At 49.0% G+C, this 16748-nt stretch overlaps 6 protein-coding genes across 6 annotated transcripts; 5 read left to right on the top strand and 1 right to left on the bottom strand.

Moving 5' to 3' along the window:
• Positions 1 to 495: 495 nt before the first annotated feature.
• K444DRAFT_133521 (uncharacterized protein) lies at positions 496 to 2435 on the top strand. Its single transcript, XM_024870475.1, has 3 exons — positions 496 to 1159; positions 1208 to 1408; positions 1457 to 2435. Exons 1-3 carry the CDS (start codon positions 570 to 572, stop codon positions 2304 to 2306), a joined length of 1641 nt encoding a protein of 546 aa, XP_024730914.1. The 5' UTR covers positions 496 to 569; the 3' UTR covers positions 2307 to 2435.
• Positions 2436 to 2792: 357 nt separating this feature from the next.
• On the top strand, positions 2793 to 4484 carry K444DRAFT_655667 (Isochorismatase hydrolase; the record flags this gene model as incomplete). Its single annotated transcript, XM_024886030.1, has 10 exons — positions 2793 to 2929; positions 2985 to 3139; positions 3211 to 3329; positions 3388 to 3466; positions 3525 to 3680; positions 3791 to 3897; positions 4171 to 4200; positions 4258 to 4310; positions 4360 to 4391; positions 4435 to 4484. The coding sequence occupies 10 exons, from the start codon at positions 2793 to 2795 to the stop codon at positions 4482 to 4484; spliced, it is 918 nt and encodes a 305-aa protein (XP_024730913.1).
• Positions 4485 to 4856: 372 nt separating this feature from the next.
• Positions 4857 to 7072, bottom strand: K444DRAFT_646388 (N2,N2-dimethylguanosine tRNA methyltransferase; the record flags this gene model as incomplete). Its single annotated transcript, XM_024885195.1, has 2 exons — positions 4857 to 6989; positions 7055 to 7072. 2 exons carry the CDS (start codon positions 7070 to 7072, stop codon positions 4857 to 4859), a joined length of 2151 nt encoding a protein of 716 aa, XP_024730912.1.
• A 193-nt stretch (positions 7073 to 7265) lies between these two features.
• Positions 7266 to 9680, top strand: K444DRAFT_133467 (HET-domain-containing protein). Its single transcript, XM_024870474.1, has one exon. The coding sequence runs from the start codon at positions 7510 to 7512 to the stop codon at positions 9580 to 9582; it is 2073 nt and encodes a 690-aa protein (XP_024730911.1). The 5' UTR covers positions 7266 to 7509; the 3' UTR covers positions 9583 to 9680.
• A 2074-nt stretch (positions 9681 to 11754) lies between these two features.
• K444DRAFT_634791 (uncharacterized protein) lies at positions 11755 to 12378 on the top strand (the record flags this gene model as incomplete). The annotated part of the gene is made up of 1 exon (XM_024883793.1): positions 11755 to 12378. One exon carries the CDS (start codon positions 11755 to 11757, stop codon positions 12376 to 12378), a length of 624 nt encoding a protein of 207 aa, XP_024730910.1.
• Positions 12379 to 12806: 428 nt separating this feature from the next.
• Positions 12807 to 14289, top strand: K444DRAFT_133441 (uncharacterized protein). Its single transcript, XM_024870473.1, has 5 exons — positions 12807 to 13079; positions 13142 to 13578; positions 13629 to 13753; positions 13804 to 14019; positions 14080 to 14289. Exons 1-5 carry the CDS (start codon positions 12913 to 12915, stop codon positions 14158 to 14160), a joined length of 1026 nt encoding a protein of 341 aa, XP_024730909.1. The 5' UTR covers positions 12807 to 12912; the 3' UTR covers positions 14161 to 14289.
• The last annotated feature ends 2459 nt before the right edge of the window (positions 14290 to 16748 follow it).

Below are 16748 nucleotides of genomic sequence, written 5' to 3'. Positions count from 1 at the left end.
ACTGTGCAAGTATCAATTCAAGTCATATGATTTCTGTTTCTCAGCCTCATCTCAAGCGGAATTGCCACTACTTGCACTTCCTTCATTTTTACGTCTCGTCTTCGTCCGAAGACCTCTCCGCCGTCCACACCACGCTGAGACAACATCTTTTGCTTCTTTGGGGATCATCAGCCTCACCGCTAGCCTGATGACTCGATTGGAGATCTCTTTTGCACGGGAAGCAATCGATAACTGATGCTGATGCAGTCATGCAGTCATGACCTAGAACCCGCCAGACTCTCAGAAGCTTCAAGTCTTTAGCTGCTGAGAACCCACCCACTTGAGCATTGTGCCCTTCGTAGCCCAGCACCAGATTGCTGTGCCTCACAACCATGCTTTCAGATATGACGTCCTGGAGGCGGATTCGAGTTTGTCTCTTTCTGGGGTTCTCATTCGCCCAAGGCGGCCTTACTACATGTCAGTGGGGTGTCTCTTTTGTCCTCTTCTTGTAAATGCCTTGAACCCCACTGACTGGCCACTCATCACCAGCAAACACGTTCAGTTCTGTTTTGAATCACACGACTACGAGCATGAAGAATTTGGGAGAAGCTCCAAGCTATACAACTGCGAGCATCACTAGCCCTGGAGGCGCCACAAACACTTCGAAAGGATCGACGACGATTACCTCTTGTGGCTCAGTCAACTTCATCACGTACCTCTTGTCAAGTCTGCAAACCCTGCCAACTACGGCCTTGGAAGAGTACCTTGAATCGGGTTACAGCAAGATAAATAGCGACTACGCAAACATTGAAAGATATGCTAATGCGCCAATCACCGACACCGTTGCCTATGTATCATACCTCGCCTCAGAACTCAGTGTACTTACAGCGGATATCTCTTCCCTGTTTGGAGCATCTGGCCGTGGGCTTCTCACTTTCCAGGATATAGCGTCTTACGATCCTTGCCTTTTCTCAACATGTTTCACGTCATACCTGTCAGAAAGTTCGGCGATCGCAACTCTCCTGCCTCCTGGTACTTTCTTTGATGACCTGTACAAACCCTCTCCTCCCTGCTGCGGTCAGTGTGCAATACAAGCCACAGGCGTTCAAATCGCCTATTGGCCCACCCCCGCGCCAACGCCGCCAGTATCTCTTCTTGTCAATTCATACAATGTGAGCTAGTAAGTGTCCTCATGATTCCTTAAAGTACTCGAGCTGACTCAAGGAAGTGTTTCGCCTTCGGTCTATGTATTCTTGACAAGCGTCAACGCCGCAAATTTATGTGGCCCTGTTGGACTCCTTTATCCGAACGTCTTCACGAGTTACGCCCCCACCCAACTGAGCACATCAACTCTTGCAACCTCGTTCTCTGGGGTTGCGCCATCACTGGGGCTCTGGACACAAATCAATTACGCTGATTTTGACAGCCCGTAAATCCTTCATTCGTCCTCCCCAAATTGATCACTAACTCTTCCTAGAAAATGCCTCTGCACAACAAACTGCCAGTCGGACCCAATTCAGCACTCAATCCTCACCAATATCTGTACGCCGCAATTGTCATTGCCACCTGGAATCAATAAAATAGACCCCCTCTGGTCAACTTGCGGTTTTAATACATTTGGTGTTTGGGATCCACCTCTCGCGTTGACTCTCCAAGATGGTCTCACCACGCCCAAAAGTACTCCCGTACAGACGACATCCGTTGGCGGTGGTGGAAATCCACCACCTCCACCCATAACAACTCCAACAACTCCAGCGGCAGAGACCCTGCCTACCCCAACTACACCGATCCCGCCAGCTACGACTCCCCCGGGAACCACCATCGTGCCACCTCCGCCTGCGAGTTCGAATCCAAATCCAGGTCCAAGTCCGTCAAATATCTCTTCGCCGGTCAATAATCCTTTAGCTAGCTCGAACCCTCCTCCCGCACCTGCCCCACTTCCATCTCCAACAAACGCCATCACCACCGCCGTCCCACCACCTCTAGTCGTAAATGGCCAAACAATCACCGCCAACTCGCAAGGTGACTTTGTGGTCGGAACTCAGACCTTGACGACAGATTCGCAAGGCAATGTCGTGGTTGGCACTGAGACTTTAAGTGCTGGTGGCTCAGATATCACGGAGTCTGGAACTACATTCTCGCTTGGGCCTGAGGTGACGCAGGTAGTTGTTGGGGGGACGTCGACTACGCAATTAGGCAGTGTCATTGAGTCTTTTGTTAGTGCGCCGCCTCAGTATACTGGTGGTGCTGTGAAGAGAGTTGATTTGGGTGGATTGAGAAATGTGTGGGTAGCTGTTGCAATGTCAGCATTGGCGGCACTATTTTGAGGAGAGGGAGCATAATAATTAATGGATAATGGAAAATTTAACGCATAACGAACTACTAAATGAGATATCAATAATCCAAATACATCGGAAGCTCTTTGTCCCATCTTTTGGAAGGCATCAACATTGTGAACACGTGATCAAATTTCTCCTCCTTTCCCATCCCCCACCTTCCTCATTAGACGATGCCGATCACAACGTCGTTATCAAAACGACCAGTAAGAAGGTACATACATCACCATTCTCCACTCAAGAAACTACCCCGCCCTTCCAGTGGTTACCCGTGCAATACAATACCCTATCTCTGCCGAATTGATTAACTCCATTACCGTTTACCTAGAAGGAATCCTCAATATATCGGGCAGAGGTCGGCCAAGTTCATCCCACTCCTCATCTCGCCCATACTTCAAAACATCTTATAAATCAGGCTCCATGCTCCCCTTCTTGCAAAATCTGACTTCTGACTGTTTCCTTGCCTTCGATTTCAAAATGTTGCTCAAAAACATTGCTCAAGTCCTCCTGCCTGCCGCAAGTCTGGTGAACGCTCAGTTCTCAATTGGCACTTATACCTCTCTTGTCGGTGGACTGGACACAAATTCGAGTTTGCTGGGGAATTATTATAACTAGTGAGATTAATCCCCACTCCCTACTAAAAGTAATGATGCTCATAGTCTGTTTTAGTTGGATCAAATCTACGTCCGGAATCTGGGACCTCACACGCTCAGCTCTGGAGCCAACAACAAGCACGGGGGTATACACCATCCCATGCCATGGGAGTCGTAAAAATATTACTATCGAAGCGAGTAGGAGCGCGTTGGTGATTATTGACATGCAAAGTAAACCTACCCTTCCCTGCCAATTTGAGGTCATGAAGTTTTGATCTGAGAGGATGCTGATAGCGAGAAAGATTTCTTCCTCCATCCAGGGCTCAGCCCGAAAGCTGATGCGGGAAGAGGAGTTGTGAGCGCGACTGTGAATATGATTACCGGGTTCCGAAAGGCAGGGGTGAAGGTTTTGTGGACGAATGTACACGTCCCTCCCCTCCCTCTCGGATCTTTCTCGTCACTAAAGAGTGTGTGTATAGTGGGGATTAGATAACTACGATCTCATCACGATGCCTCCTGCATTCTTAGATGGCTTCTCTAACAACCATTCATCAACAAGTCAGTCAACCTTCAATGAACGAAAGGTGAAAGAGGGAGGGTTGGTAACAAGAAACAGCAACATTCGGTTCAGATATGGGTATTGTCCCAGGGACCAATATTTCAGCGGGTGCGAAACTGATGCGTGGGTCTTGGAATGCGAGGCCGTATGGGCCGCTTTATGATTTGCAAGTTGAGGGTGTGAAGAGTGGGACGGATCTTTACTTCAACAAAAGTACGTACCCCGATACGCTCCTCTTTTGAATCCCGAAACGAGGACGAGCGAGAAATTGGAAAAGACAAGGAACAGGCCAGGTGAAAAAGGGAAGAGTTGACAAAATGTAGATCGACTCTCCGGGCTCTGGGGCGCTCAAACACCGCTCGGTCTCTATCTTCAAGAAAACGAGATCACGACTCTGTTCTTCGGGGGCGTGAATGCGGATCAGTGTGTTGTGAGTTCCCTTCGCAGTCTCATACATGCACTCAGCACTTGACCAGTGGTACCTTATCACATGATACAACAAATTTGTTGCACGTCGCTACTTTTCGGCCGTCGAAAACTATTCCATGACAGGCCGGAAACTTTCCCCACTGGTCCGGAAAAGATTTCGACGAGAATTCTATTGAGATTTCGACGGACTAATACTTCATCGAGCGCCGCCCACCCACCCCCTTTTTTCTCTACCACGAAGAGGAATATTATTTCGCTAACAAATGAGTGACAGTGGGGAACATTCTTGGATGCTTACTATAAGGTACCCTTTTCTTGAGGAAAATGGGGAGAATGAGAGATTGGTTGCTGACAAAGACAGGGTTTCGACATCGTGTTCGTAGAAGATATCGCAGCGACGACAAGTCCATATTAGTAAGTTTCCCTCAGAAAATAGAGTCCATCGTAGTGCTGATGAAAACAGTGCGACGCAAATGGTGGTATATAACGCGAATTGTAAGTAGAATGACTACAGTAAATATGTTGATGATAGTGATAGTAGATAGCTTTCTAGCGAACTCGACGGAGATTCTGCCTGCTGTTTCTTGAGAAGGTACGAGGTGGATTTTTAAGGAAGAGAATGAATGAGAGGGTATGTTTGAGAGGAATTGACGCTCGAAAATAGGGGATCAATGATCACCCAGCATGGTAGTGGGACGGGCCAGAATTGACAATAGGATGGAAAGAAAATTCTCTTTGCAAATGAGCATGGTGTCTGCGACCGGAACGCGGAACCTAAGAGAGGAAAGCACAATTTGATAGATGGCTTCTGTATCCTTCGCTGAGCGACTTTGCTCCGGAGTTCGATAAAATGGTGCCGTGGAGTGATAACAAGTTCCTCTATGCTCCGAAATATCGGAAAGTGTCAGGTAATATGGCAAGGTAAGTTTCAGAGCGACGCGATTTTGGATTGTTGTCTTTCTATGCCTTTCCTTTGGCACGATTCATCGGTCCCCAATTCTCCCGTGGGTTGAGCTGATATCGGACAAGTTTCCTCGTGTCCTTTTCTTTCCCCAATTTCTCGTCAAATACGACCTCAAACGTCTCCTTCTCGGTCGGGGTATCACTCGGGGCATCATCACCCGCAGTTTTCTCTTTGTTTGTCATGCCAACCCCACCCTCGGTCGTGTTTGCACCATTTGCTCCGGTCGGCTTCTTTCCCATGCCCATGATGTGGTATCCAGCTGTGTTGTCTCTGATGGCATCCTTTTTGATCGGCTGCTTCTGCCTCGTCCATTCTCTCATGATTTCCCAAATCACATCCCAAGGAGCGTTGGTCTTGATGCTTCCTGGCTTGGCGTGACTTCTCGTGCACCAGTATCCTAAATGTCTCAACGCACCACGCACAGCGTCCTCATGAGGTGTAATGCAATGGATGACTTTAGATAATGCGGATGGAATGAAAAAGAATGGAGCTGGGTCAATAAGTGAATGATCGTATTTTCTCGTCTTCGAAAATGCGGTCGGCGAGTCGGGATCCTCTTCAAGCGGGAAAATCTCCTCGAGGGCGAGATTAAGCATGCCTTCGATCCTGGTTGTAGTTTGGTATGTGTCCTTCGATACGTTTGGTAATCCGTTGAGGATCCTCTTGATGAACTCTGGGGAATGAATTGGACCGGCGTACATTGGGCCAGCTAGATGTGTCTTCATGTCGCAAAGAGGGCAATTATCGCCTCCTAGAGATGCTGGGCCAAATGAATGCTTCCAAAAGAAATTCTTCCCATTCTTATCTTTCATCAACTTGTTCTTGCCGAGGGTTTGTGTTGTCCAAGCTCCGCAACCAGTATCACAATTATTGATCACCATTGTTTTCCCGGCCAAGAATTTAACATCACTGGCTGACTTTGTTATGCGGACAAAGACTCTGGCATAGAAATCGATCGAGAGGGATAGGAGTGGCTCCATTGCTAAGCCATATCGAGCCGCGGAAGATGCAATGGCGTGGAGAATTAGTCGTAGGCCTGCCTCATGTGACATAACTCCTTTCATCGGTGTTCCACCATACAGAGAATATGACTTTTCTGGGTAGCTGTTCGAAGCCCAAACTCCTGCATCCGTGCAGGTGACGCATAGAAGCCCACCATCATCCCGTACTGCTTGCACTGCCGCATCTAGAAATGGAGCCGCTGTTCCGTAAGGATCAAGGTCAATAACATCATACTTTTCGCTGGATCTTGGCTGTCCTTTCGCGTCTTTACAATCGTCTCCAACAAACTTATACATGTATGTGAGCGCATTACCAGTGTTGGCCGAGACCTTGTCTTCCAGCTTGTTATGAATGACGTTCAGCTCAATTGCCTCCGTAGCCGTTTGTAAGAGGTCATTTGCCGTGACCAAAGTCGTGAATGGTATTTCGTGGGCGTATCTCAGTGCTCGAAGACCAGTTGCGGACAAAGCGTCAAGGATTCGGAAATGTGGTTTGATCTCTTTCTTAGCTTCGGAAGTAGTATCTGGTTTTGATTCTTCCTCTGTTGTGAGCTTGATCTCATCTTCCTGGTCTGCTGGGTCGGCCATCGAAACATCTTCTGCTGGAGCTGGCTGTCTTCCCCAGGTTGACTCCTCGTTCGCGAGAGCCTTTGTATCGCCATTGTGCTCAGTAACAGAACCACCACCTGGCTCGTCCGAGTTCATGTTCTGCATGCTTGTTGCAGTATTTGCAGTCTCTCCATTTGCTGCTGATGCGCCTTCAGCCTGACAACCTTCTCCTACCTTCCCAGCCTTTCTCGGTTCACTACCAAGCCCATCGTTCTCACGCTTTCGCTTTTTATCCTTCTTCGCAGCATTACGTTTCTTTGCGTTTTCAAATGCCTTCAATTTCCTCTCAAGAATCTCTTCTCCATAGGCCTTGATTGCCAGAACGCTCAGGTCTCGATTAAATTGCTGAATGGGGTTGTAGAAGACTGATTGCGGTTGGTTGTCGCCCTTTGGCGTCGTTTGAGGAATCTTCGCGGCTGAAGTGGGTATGAGAATATATGCCAGTCCTTCCTTGACGGTCGTGTATTCCTTCTCCTCGTGGATGATGTGTTGGTCTGCCGCGGGTGGAGCGGCGATACTCTGGTGGGACGAAGACATTCTGGGGGTCGTCGTACGTCTGCGGAATGGAGTCGATGTCACCGAACGGAGTGCGTGGAGAGCATGTCTTCTAGAGAGCAATTCGAATGTCCGTAGAAGAGATTTCATCCACAAGGCTTGTCGGTGTGAATGGTGCAAGGCTGAGTTGAAATAAAAATTCGGGTTCTGCGAATTTTGCCAGGGCGGTGAGATAAAGTCACGTGATATTCAAAATGGAGGACTTCGAGTCTTCAACATTGGCTTTCACGCACCACCACTCCAAGTTTCCCGATTCCGGTGTTGACGTATACACATAGGAAACCGACTCGAGGGAACAAATTCAATTCTTTTCGTCATATTTGCACCGAGGAGCCTCGATTTCCTACTATTTTTCAGCAGAGTCTCATGTGGAAGACATCCGCACTTGGAATCAGGGTTCCCCACACCAACGTGAGCACATCTTAGGAGGCTTGTACCGCCATATTCTCATCACCCAGACCACTTTTTCCCAACCTTCGCAATTATGACGACCTATCAATATCAAAAGCTCACAGAGTCTGATGCAATCCGCTTGATACTTCTGCAGCCGTCCACAGATCTAGACAGTCCTCTGGTCTGCACCCTACTCTACACATCACTGACACATTGTCACAACAACCTCATCGACAAGTACACGGCTCTGTCGTATGTCTGGGGAGATGCTGCTCGTTCGCGATTAATCAAAGTCAATAACGAGGCAATGTACATTACCGCGTCCCTCGACTCCGCCCTGCGTCATCTCAGAGATAGACATCGACCTCGCTTAGTCTGGGCGGACGCCATCTGTATTGACCAAGACGACCCGGAGGAACGTAATCAACAGGTCAACCAAATGGGATGGGTGTATCGGCAGGCAAATCATACGGTCATTTACCTCGGTGAAGGAACGCCTGAAACGCGTCTGTTCTTGGAGACACTTCAATCCAAGAGCCCCGTGGATTGGAAGCCCCCTCATTTGAGGCGTGGGAGCATCGAGCGTGTTCGAGATGAGTTGGGTTCTGAGGTGGAAGTGGCTGCACGTGAATGGATCGTGGGTCGGCCATGGTTCAAACGAGTATGGATACTCCAGGAGCTAGTACTCTCCCAGGATCCTTGGATTCAATGCGGTACTTCTGCCACTGGATGGACTTGCTTATACAGTCACGTTTTCGATATATCACTCAAGCGATTACTGAAGCCAGAAGAGAGAATAGTTCACAGCATGGGGAGACTGCACCTCCAACATCGATCCCTTGAATGGGACAAAAATGAGACAGCCGAAAATGAGACCCCATGGTTTGCAGAAAGGCTCTACGATCTCCTCAAATCGCGGAAAGGGTTTGGTGTAACGGATCCACGCGACATGCTTTTTGCCAATTTAGGATTGGTCGGCCATGCGACCGAGTACGAGAACGAATTTTTGCACCTCATCATGGTGGACTATCAGAAGAATGAGGCTAAGGTGTATAGTGACTTGGCACGCTACTTCCTCGAGAGCTTTGATGATTTCCGCATTTTTGCTCTCCTCGATCCGAACGAGAAACGCTGCGAGAGTGAGGCCCCTTCGTGGGCTCCTGACTGGGTTTCTGGGCCGCCATCCCAATATTCAAGACTTTCAGACGAACTGAAATACAACCAGTATAGTTACGATTGGAAAACGTTGACCTGGGCGTCCCAATCTCGGGTTTTAGTCTTTGGCGGAAGATTTCTTGGGGAGGTCCAGGCGTTGGGACCGATCATCGACCAGTCCTTATGTCCTCAAATTGCGAGAGACTTTTCCGAGTTGCTGAAAAGAGATCGGGTACTGGATCGGGACTTGTGTCAGTTTATGAAATCAGCATTTGAACAGCCGTATCAAAAGTGGCGACAGTGGCTCGTCCCATGGATACCTGATCCAAAAAGAATCCTGAAATGGATTCAGGAGCAGTGTACTAACGAAAAAGACTGGCTGAAGAGAGGAGTTACTTCAGACTGGTTGATTGATTCAGAAATGGACGATCAGGAGATTTTAATTGCTCTAGACATTGAAAGCATTTTGTTTGCTTTGGCCGATATTAATAAGGTACGTCTTTCGGATGCAGATATTCGATACCTATCCGAAGAGCCTTGGTCTTGGAGTGGGGAGATTCATCCACGACGTGGGCATAGCAGCTGGCGAATACGGTCCCTCATGGCGCAGCTCGTCTTTTCGTCTTTCATAACAGATGGGCCGAATCTATTCTATTCTCGCCGGATTGCAAGGCTTGGGAACAACTTGCTAGCTCTTGTCCCCGGGTCGACGAGGATTGGGGATATTGTGAGCCTCCCGATCCAGGATTTTTATCCAGTCCCTCTTGTGCTCCGCCATAACTTGGCACAGATAGACGGAGACCTCGACGTAGAAATCAGGCAGCGAATAGACGACGTCCTTCGCGAAGACCTCTCCTGGGAAGCTAGGGAGAATCTGGACCAGTTGAGAGGGGCCGAAGTTATTCAGCATCTCACAATCGTTGGAGAATGCTTTGTGGAGGGATGGATGCATGGACCAAGATATACTAAAGGGGAAGCGGGGCCACTTCAAATACTGGCCTTGCACTAAAACAAGAGTGTTGGCGCGCTATGGTCGCCGGGATTCAGGAAGTGTGGTCGGATATCAAGTTCGTGGGTCTCGCGCTTGGTACACCTAATGCCGACTATAATTCGTCTTTCCTCAACACAGCGAACCAAAAACCCGACATCCCACTCGCTCTCATCAGCTACCATTTCTAGGGCTCGCCTACACAGCAAATACCACTGATGAAACAGTGCAGTGTAAACTTCTTGTCGGAAGCTGCGAGCTTTGACCTAACCGCAGGAGTCCTTCGCCGGATCGACACCAGAGCCATGTTGGATGGAATCGGGACCTCCTGTCCTAAATCTTTGAGAGCCATTGCTCCGGGTGTTTCTGGTTCATTGGACCAACGGGATCCTGGACGCTCGTGAGAGAGTGTTGTAATTCCTCCAACACAATCTCGGCCCCGGTGCTGAGCTTGTGGCGACGAATCATTCAATTTGAAGCGCAGGTTCGTTCTGAGATATTCTTGAGCTCGGGTCGAGAGAAGAAGGTATTGCTGTTAATAGGTTAATTCAGACGTTTGAGGTAAGTGTAGGAGGTTTGGGGAACGTGACGGTGGTGATTGAGGATGTGGGTACTGGGGAGGGACCGCTAGGAAGGGGGTTATGAACACGTCGAAGTTCAACGTTGCGGCTTGGGTGACGGTTGTGCTGACGAAGCTGTGATACCTTGGGGTCATTGTGTTCGCTCTGGAAGATGCGGACTTTTCCTTCCACGTCGGACCAACAGATTAAGCTGCGGTGGAAGAGATTTCCATTCCTCATTTGGAATCAGAATCGGTCGTCAAGTGGCGACCAGGGAGAGGATAGAATCCATCATCGCTTGCCCGTTCGTACCTCCCATGAACTGTGTTTGAAGTAAGTGGAAGGCGCGAGCGGGTAGTGCGAGTTGCCCACATCGGTGGATCAGCGGAAGCTACCTACACAGGCTGTGGGGTTTATGCTCTGTCAGCTTTCTCTCAATGATCTAGAAAGACCATGCATGACTTCACAGGTAATGCTGGTTGTTAACGACGTACTCAGAACAGATAACGAAGATAACAAGGTCGATAAAGTGGACGTAGCTATCTAGAGCCGTGATACCAAATCCACCTTTGGGAAGTACAGTGCGCTTACGCCCAAGCCGTTGACAGATCTGGGCGACTCGGTTGTGGCTTTCCGATTCGCATCAGTGCATAAAAACGAAGAATACTGACCGCGTCTCAGTTGAGATGATATTTCACCGTTCTTCTAAGTGGCAAGGCTGTAGCCGTGTCCTGGAGATGGCGTTCAGCCACTCTGCTCCTCACTTGAGTTGGAACAAATTGAGATGAAGTCCCCAACTCCGGGTAGTCTCTCACCAAATCGTATTGAGCAGTATGATAGGCGTTCGGGTCGATGGTAGTCAGTCGAGTCGACTCTCGAGTGGCTCCCTCACCGGGAGCAATCGTGAATCGACGCACCATCACATGATTTGCCCCTCCAAGCCAAACTCCGGAGAGGCGTCATTCCCTCAAGCCACAACGGAGGATCAGCCCACGGCGAAAATAATCTTCGTATTCCAACACAAAGGGCACCAATGAGAATTACGAAGGCCGCTGACGGTGTTCAGCCTTCGAAATTCGACGCACCGGCGCTAGGAGATATTTTGAGACCTGAGCTGAGGACCCCCCTCCTCACTCCAAGATTGATAATAATGGAAGACATCTCGGAGAAGCATGTGCTTTTCTCTCCGCTCTGGGGTCGCTTCCCCGCACTTGACTGGGAATGGGGGTTCTCAGAGACTCAGGGATGCCTGAGGGGTGTCATCACGTGCCAAGCGAACCTCGGCGGAAACTGGGGAAGGGGGTCAGCAAGGTGCTAAGGTGCTAAGGTGCTAAGGTGCTAACGATAGTAAGGTGCTTAGGTGCCAAGTTGTCAAGGTGAGAAGATGATCGTTGCGGGTAGGCACGATAAAGGTCTGACCGAGTTGATCTTTCGCCACCCTGATGCAGCTGAACAGTACTCGCAAAAGAGCTGGAAGCACTTGGCCATCAAGTTATCAACGAGTAACACAGAAGGGAATGCCGAGCCGTTGAGCGACCAATGGTTGCCGCTTCAGGCCCAGCAATTTGGTAAAGGGGCGCGCCATTCAACGCCATAGCCACAAGAGCACCACACCGTCAATGATCATCCGGAGATGCCTCCCACGCTTCCAACTCCAAACAGAACAGAACCAGTGGTCTTAAAGACCTTGAAAGGGGTCAAGACTCAAAAGGGGGAAAGTAGCTCGCACGTGACGCTATCGCGCTCCCTGCAAGCATGTTGCATGGCGCCATCTCCGGTGTGGACCGCTGGTCTCGATTGGCAGTGTAGCAAATTGGAGGTGCATGGGTCGGACATGGGCCAGCATGATCCAGGGCGTGGGTCACGATCGCAGGATGGCCCCTGTCAGTCTCTTTACGAGCAAATTATCGAATGGGATTCGGAAACTCCGCTCAAACGGCGGAGCGAAGGTGGGGTCCCCCCCGGCCCCTCCAAGGGTCTGCGCTCTCCTCGCCTTGGACCCTCGCATCAAAAGTTACAAATCCTCGCGGATTGGGCAGGAGGCTTGGCCCGATTCGACAGGTGCGCCGGGATTGCCTCGGTGGTGCCAAGCCACACTTTCCGCCAGATTCGAGCATCTGATTCACACCCGCCAGACGTTGCACCGATCTTACGCGGTGGCGCAAGACCGTTGTTTGTGCGCAAAAATTCCTCGAGTCCCCGTCGGCCGGCGCACAATCGGGCCCTCTGTGCTGAGCTTAACATTCGTCGCAGCTGAAAGAACCAACCCAAGAACTCTAAACTGGCGTCCGCTGCTCTTCCAGTACCTGCATGCCATCCGATCCAAGCAGCACAACCTCTCTGAGAGCTGCGTGCGAGAGTAGCACCGAAAAAGAGCCAAGAAATTCACCGGATTCTCAGGGATTTCTCATTCCCTCATTTTGCCTTTCGGGATCACATGTGCCCGCTGAAGTGCCCAGTGCCCAGTGCCCACTCAGTGCCAACTGCCCACGCACGGAGATGTTACCCCAGTCGGTTTGCCCTCGAAGATCCGATCCACTGCCCGGCTTCCTTTCCCATTCCTCTTGTGATGCATCCATCCACTCTCGTCCTTCGCTGGTGGTGGTGCTTCTTCAGACATCTCTCCGAACGACCCCAGGTTTCTTCATTAATACCGGTTGCTGCTCCACACTGTCGTTTCCGAACCTTCCACTTCCTTTCCTCGCTGCACTCCTGAGGATATCGTCTGCGACGTATATACCGACCTCAATCGCCCTTCTATCCCGTACCGTCGTTCGCAACCGTCCCCATCATGGTCTCCCAGGACTCCGAGAAGCAGTTCCAGGCGGAGCAGATCGAGACGAGACAGCAATATGCGAAGCCAGGGTTTGGCCAGAAGGCAAAGAGGCACTGCAGTCGGTTCTGGTGGTTGCATTTGATTATTTTCTGCGTCATTTTCCTGATCGTTGCGCTGTGCCTGTGAGTAGAAAACATTCGATGCGGACGGTCACCTGAGAAGGCCACTGATGCGTAGCAAACAGCGTTTATGTCGGTATGCCAAAGATCGCTCAAAATGGTGTCGACGAATCATGGATGGAGGTCACGGATTTGAAGTTTCTCGAGCCTACGTCTAATTCCGTGGTCCTGACCCAGGAAGTCATCCTCCACAGCCCAAGCATCTTCACACCCACACTTGATCCATTCACGGCGGCCTCATGGCTTGTCACCAATGGCACTTTTGGCCCCACACCTATGTTGATGATTCCCATGCCAAAGATCCACGCGTTACACCCAGTATCCAATGCTGGTGTTCAGAATGTGAACCTCAGTATTGCAAGCCTCGAGCAAGTCACCGAGTATTCTACGGCAATTATCTCGCAGGAAAGTGTGACAACGGCGTTGACGGGAAAGACCAAATTGCACGAGGGAAAGCTTCCAGTTGTTGACATTAACTACAACTCTTCCAGCACATACAAAGGTCCGTGTCTCTCAATTCAACATCCAATATCTGGAAACTAACGAGCATAGGTCTCAACGGCTTGAAGGGATTCAACGTCACAGGTGTCCGCCTCAACTCCTCCGCCAAAGCCGGCGAGCCAAATCTCAAGGGCTTCGCATACATCCCCAACCCATCCGTCATCACCGTTGCTCTGGTAAGCATCCCCTTCTAATCTCTCTGAGGAAAAGACTAATCATATCCCAGGGCAATGTAACCCTCACGCTCTCCACCGTCAAAGCCGGCGTCGTCGGCAACACAACCATCAACGACATGACCCTCGTGCCAGGAAACAACACCCTCCCCATGACCGGCATTGTCGACCAAGTCCTCATAGCCTCATCTCTCAATTCCACTGGTTGGGTCACGCTGTCGATCAAAGGCCAGAGCGCCATCTATAACGGCCAGCACTTAACTTACTACGTACGCTACCTTCCCCAAATTTCTCTAATCTTTTTCAGAGCTGATCTGATCGTTAAATAGGAAGCACCACTCAAGAGCAACGTCCTATCCTTAGACATGAACATCGTCCAAGTCCTCGCCGACAGCACATCCAGCTCTTAAAACCCCTTCCTCCCTATCCTTATCTTTCTCATGGATGGAAAGGAAGTAATTGTTTGTATTACCGAAGTTATCATAAAAATATCCTGGAGATGTTCCGTTCTTTTCGAAATGAGATGCGCATGTGAGGGACGAGGGCCAACAAAGTCGATTCGAGCGTGTTTTATAGCGACGGGGACATAGAAATGAATGAGATGGATGGATGGATGTGTGGGTATTGATAGTTCTTGGAAGCCCGGGTGGGTAATTGGGACGAGTGAGTGGCTCAAGGCTTGGGCGGATGAACCTTTTGTTGAAAGATACCCCCTCCTTTAGATGAATGAAGCTCTGCTTCCGAGGAATGAGTTTTTTCCCCCCGTTTTTTGCGCAAAAGCCCGCTCGATTGTCGATGTGAGTGTTTGGAGTCAAGGACTGTGTATTTCGTAACCGTTTGTTTAAAGGCGTCGTTTCGTCTCAGCTTCAATCTTCCCTTGTTTTCACTTCCTTCTTCTAATTATCTGGAAGGATAGTTCGAGTGAAGGGGTGCTATGCTGCTTGGTGAGGCGTCGTCCTCTTTCTTTTTCTTATTCCTTCCTCCGCTCGTTCACATATTCACTAAAGGAAGAGCGGCTCGCCTTAGTTCTTAATTTTAACCTTTTTCGTATCATCTTGGACAGATAAATTTCACCCCAAAAGCCGTTTCTAGGGATTACTCAGTTGCACTTACTTTGAATCTACTCTTCATCTCGACTCTCGATTCTCGACAGTGGAAGTGAAAATCGCGCTATCATCTTGATCTCCTCAGCCTCGTCTTAACAACCTCAAGAGCCATCAATCTCGACACAGTCCCTTCCTACAACCCAACAAACACACTCTCTTCTCGAGCAAGACATTCTCGCCTCAAGACGCAACATCGAGATTCGAGGCAGTCTAGACGTCCTAACCTGTTCAATGCGGTGCTTTTCGCGTTCTGGAAGAGAAAGCTGATGACGCGAGGCAGGACTTGGATTCTGACAACCGCGTCAGAAAGCAGCGGATGAGGCCCTGGCTTGCATGTGAATGTGCATTGATCACTGTAATTGGGATATCGGAGCGGCGGTTATTATGTACTGGTGAGAGTTGCGTGGCTCTGAATACAGGCTATTGATTGGATGTTGTGATTGAGATTACTCGCACTCAAAAAGTACTCACCTCACTACCTCCGCCATGCCAGAATTGAGCACCGTTGAGATCAGCCTGGCCAGTGGCACGGATCGCTACGGCCACAAGATCCGCGTGGACCGCACGTTAGAGATCCAGATGAGGATGGATTGTAAGACCAAGAGAAAGCCGCTCAATTTATCTCTGGCTGTCACAACACTAGGTTAGCAACGTGATGTATAGGCTGGTCCAATCATTGTATGTGCTCTTTACGGCGACTCTCCGGGTCTCAGACCGAATGTCACTATGGAAGACTTTAGTGCTTTGGTTCCTTGCCTTCAGGGTTCTGGCCACGATAAATTAGGGAAGGTATTGTGATCGGGAAAACTGCGAGAACTGGAGATTCGCCACCCTTCGTTCTTCGCTTCTTTGCTGCAACAACGATCAAAAGAAACTGTGAAGGACGTCTAAATTGCTTGCCCTATCGAGCAACAGTGGTTGAATATCGAGCAATTCACGTCTGTTGATGCCTTTGACGCACATCCCATAAGGTTAATCCACGAAGCGCAACAGCGGTTTCAAAGCACATGGGTTTTTCACTCCTGATTCGATGCGTTCCGCGTGTCCGTCAATGGGACATGTGGGACGGAATCCAGTATTGTAATCTAATGCTTTGCGACTTGCAAATTGCTATTGAGGATGAAGCGAAACTGGTGGGTAGGCTGAGGATGGAGATCGTCGCAGCGAAGGAGATCATCCGGGATTGGATGTGTCGCAGTCCTTTCCAGTGTATCAAAGGAATACTCAAACTACTTGAGTTACTTAAGTATATACTAATTGAGTATTGAGTAGAGTATAAGTAGCCCCTCCATGACTAAGCTTAAGTAAAGTAGAGTAGACTACTCATCACGTGGTTTATTCTATTAAATATCTCTCTTCATATTACAAATACTATTTAATTCTTCTCTTTATTGTCTTTCTCAACCTTTACTATCTTTTTTATTACTTAAAAAAACCTCTAATACTACTTATTATACTAGTGAAAATTAATGTAATAATCACGTGTTATTTCATACATGTGACTTCTAAATAATAAGTCAAAGGGAAAAGGAATATATAGGGCTTATTTTGACTTTTACTTGCTCTTAGATATAATATAGCCTTTTAAAGTGAGTTTAAAACTGATAATAAAGTCAGGGGACTTCCTTACTATAATACGTGCTTACACGTGACTCGCTACTTAGTTACTTAAGGTACATACTCGATGAGTATTGAGTAGAGTATAAGTAGGACGTATTTTGGCTGAGTAGAGTATGAGTAAGACCCACTACTCTAACTACTCTACTCTACTCATTTGACACACTGGGACTCCTTTCGAGCAAGTCTTCCGTCTTTACAAGCAGGGGATGACCAACACAGGAGTTGCGGGGTGGGGGGAGGAGATCTCACCATATGACGTGGGGGATGAGGTG

The sequence above is a fragment of the Hyaloscypha bicolor genome (assembly GCF_002865645.1).
Source record: "Hyaloscypha bicolor E unplaced genomic scaffold K444scaffold_136, whole genome shotgun sequence".
Lineage (NCBI taxonomy): Eukaryota > Fungi > Ascomycota > Leotiomycetes > Helotiales > Hyaloscyphaceae > Hyaloscypha > Hyaloscypha bicolor.
The sequence above is the reverse complement of the archived record's forward strand: the minus strand, read 5'-3'. Positions and strand labels throughout refer to the sequence as shown.

Bases quoted from the DNA above. Each gene is read 5' to 3' on its own strand.
- K444DRAFT_133467 (XM_024870474.1), top strand. From the start codon at position 7,510: ATGACGACCTATCAATATCAAAAGCTCACAGAGTCTGATGCAATCCGC.
- K444DRAFT_133441 (XM_024870473.1), top strand. From the start codon at position 12,913: ATGGTCTCCCAGGACTCCGAGAAGCAGTTCCAGGCGGAGCAGATCGAG. The intron at 13,579-13,628 runs GTCCGTGTCTCT...TAACGAGCATAG, and splicing joins CTCTTCCAGCACATACAAAG to GTCTCAACGGCTTGAAGGGA. The intron at 13,754-13,803 runs GTAAGCATCCCC...ATCATATCCCAG, and splicing joins CCGTCATCACCGTTGCTCTG to GGCAATGTAACCCTCACGCT.
- K444DRAFT_133521 (XM_024870475.1), top strand. From the start codon at position 570: ATGAAGAATTTGGGAGAAGCTCCAAGCTATACAACTGCGAGCATCACT. The intron at 1,160-1,207 runs GTAAGTGTCCTC...GACTCAAGGAAG, and splicing joins AATTCATACAATGTGAGCTA to TGTTTCGCCTTCGGTCTATG. The intron at 1,409-1,456 runs GTAAATCCTTCA...AACTCTTCCTAG, and splicing joins TACGCTGATTTTGACAGCCC to AAAATGCCTCTGCACAACAA.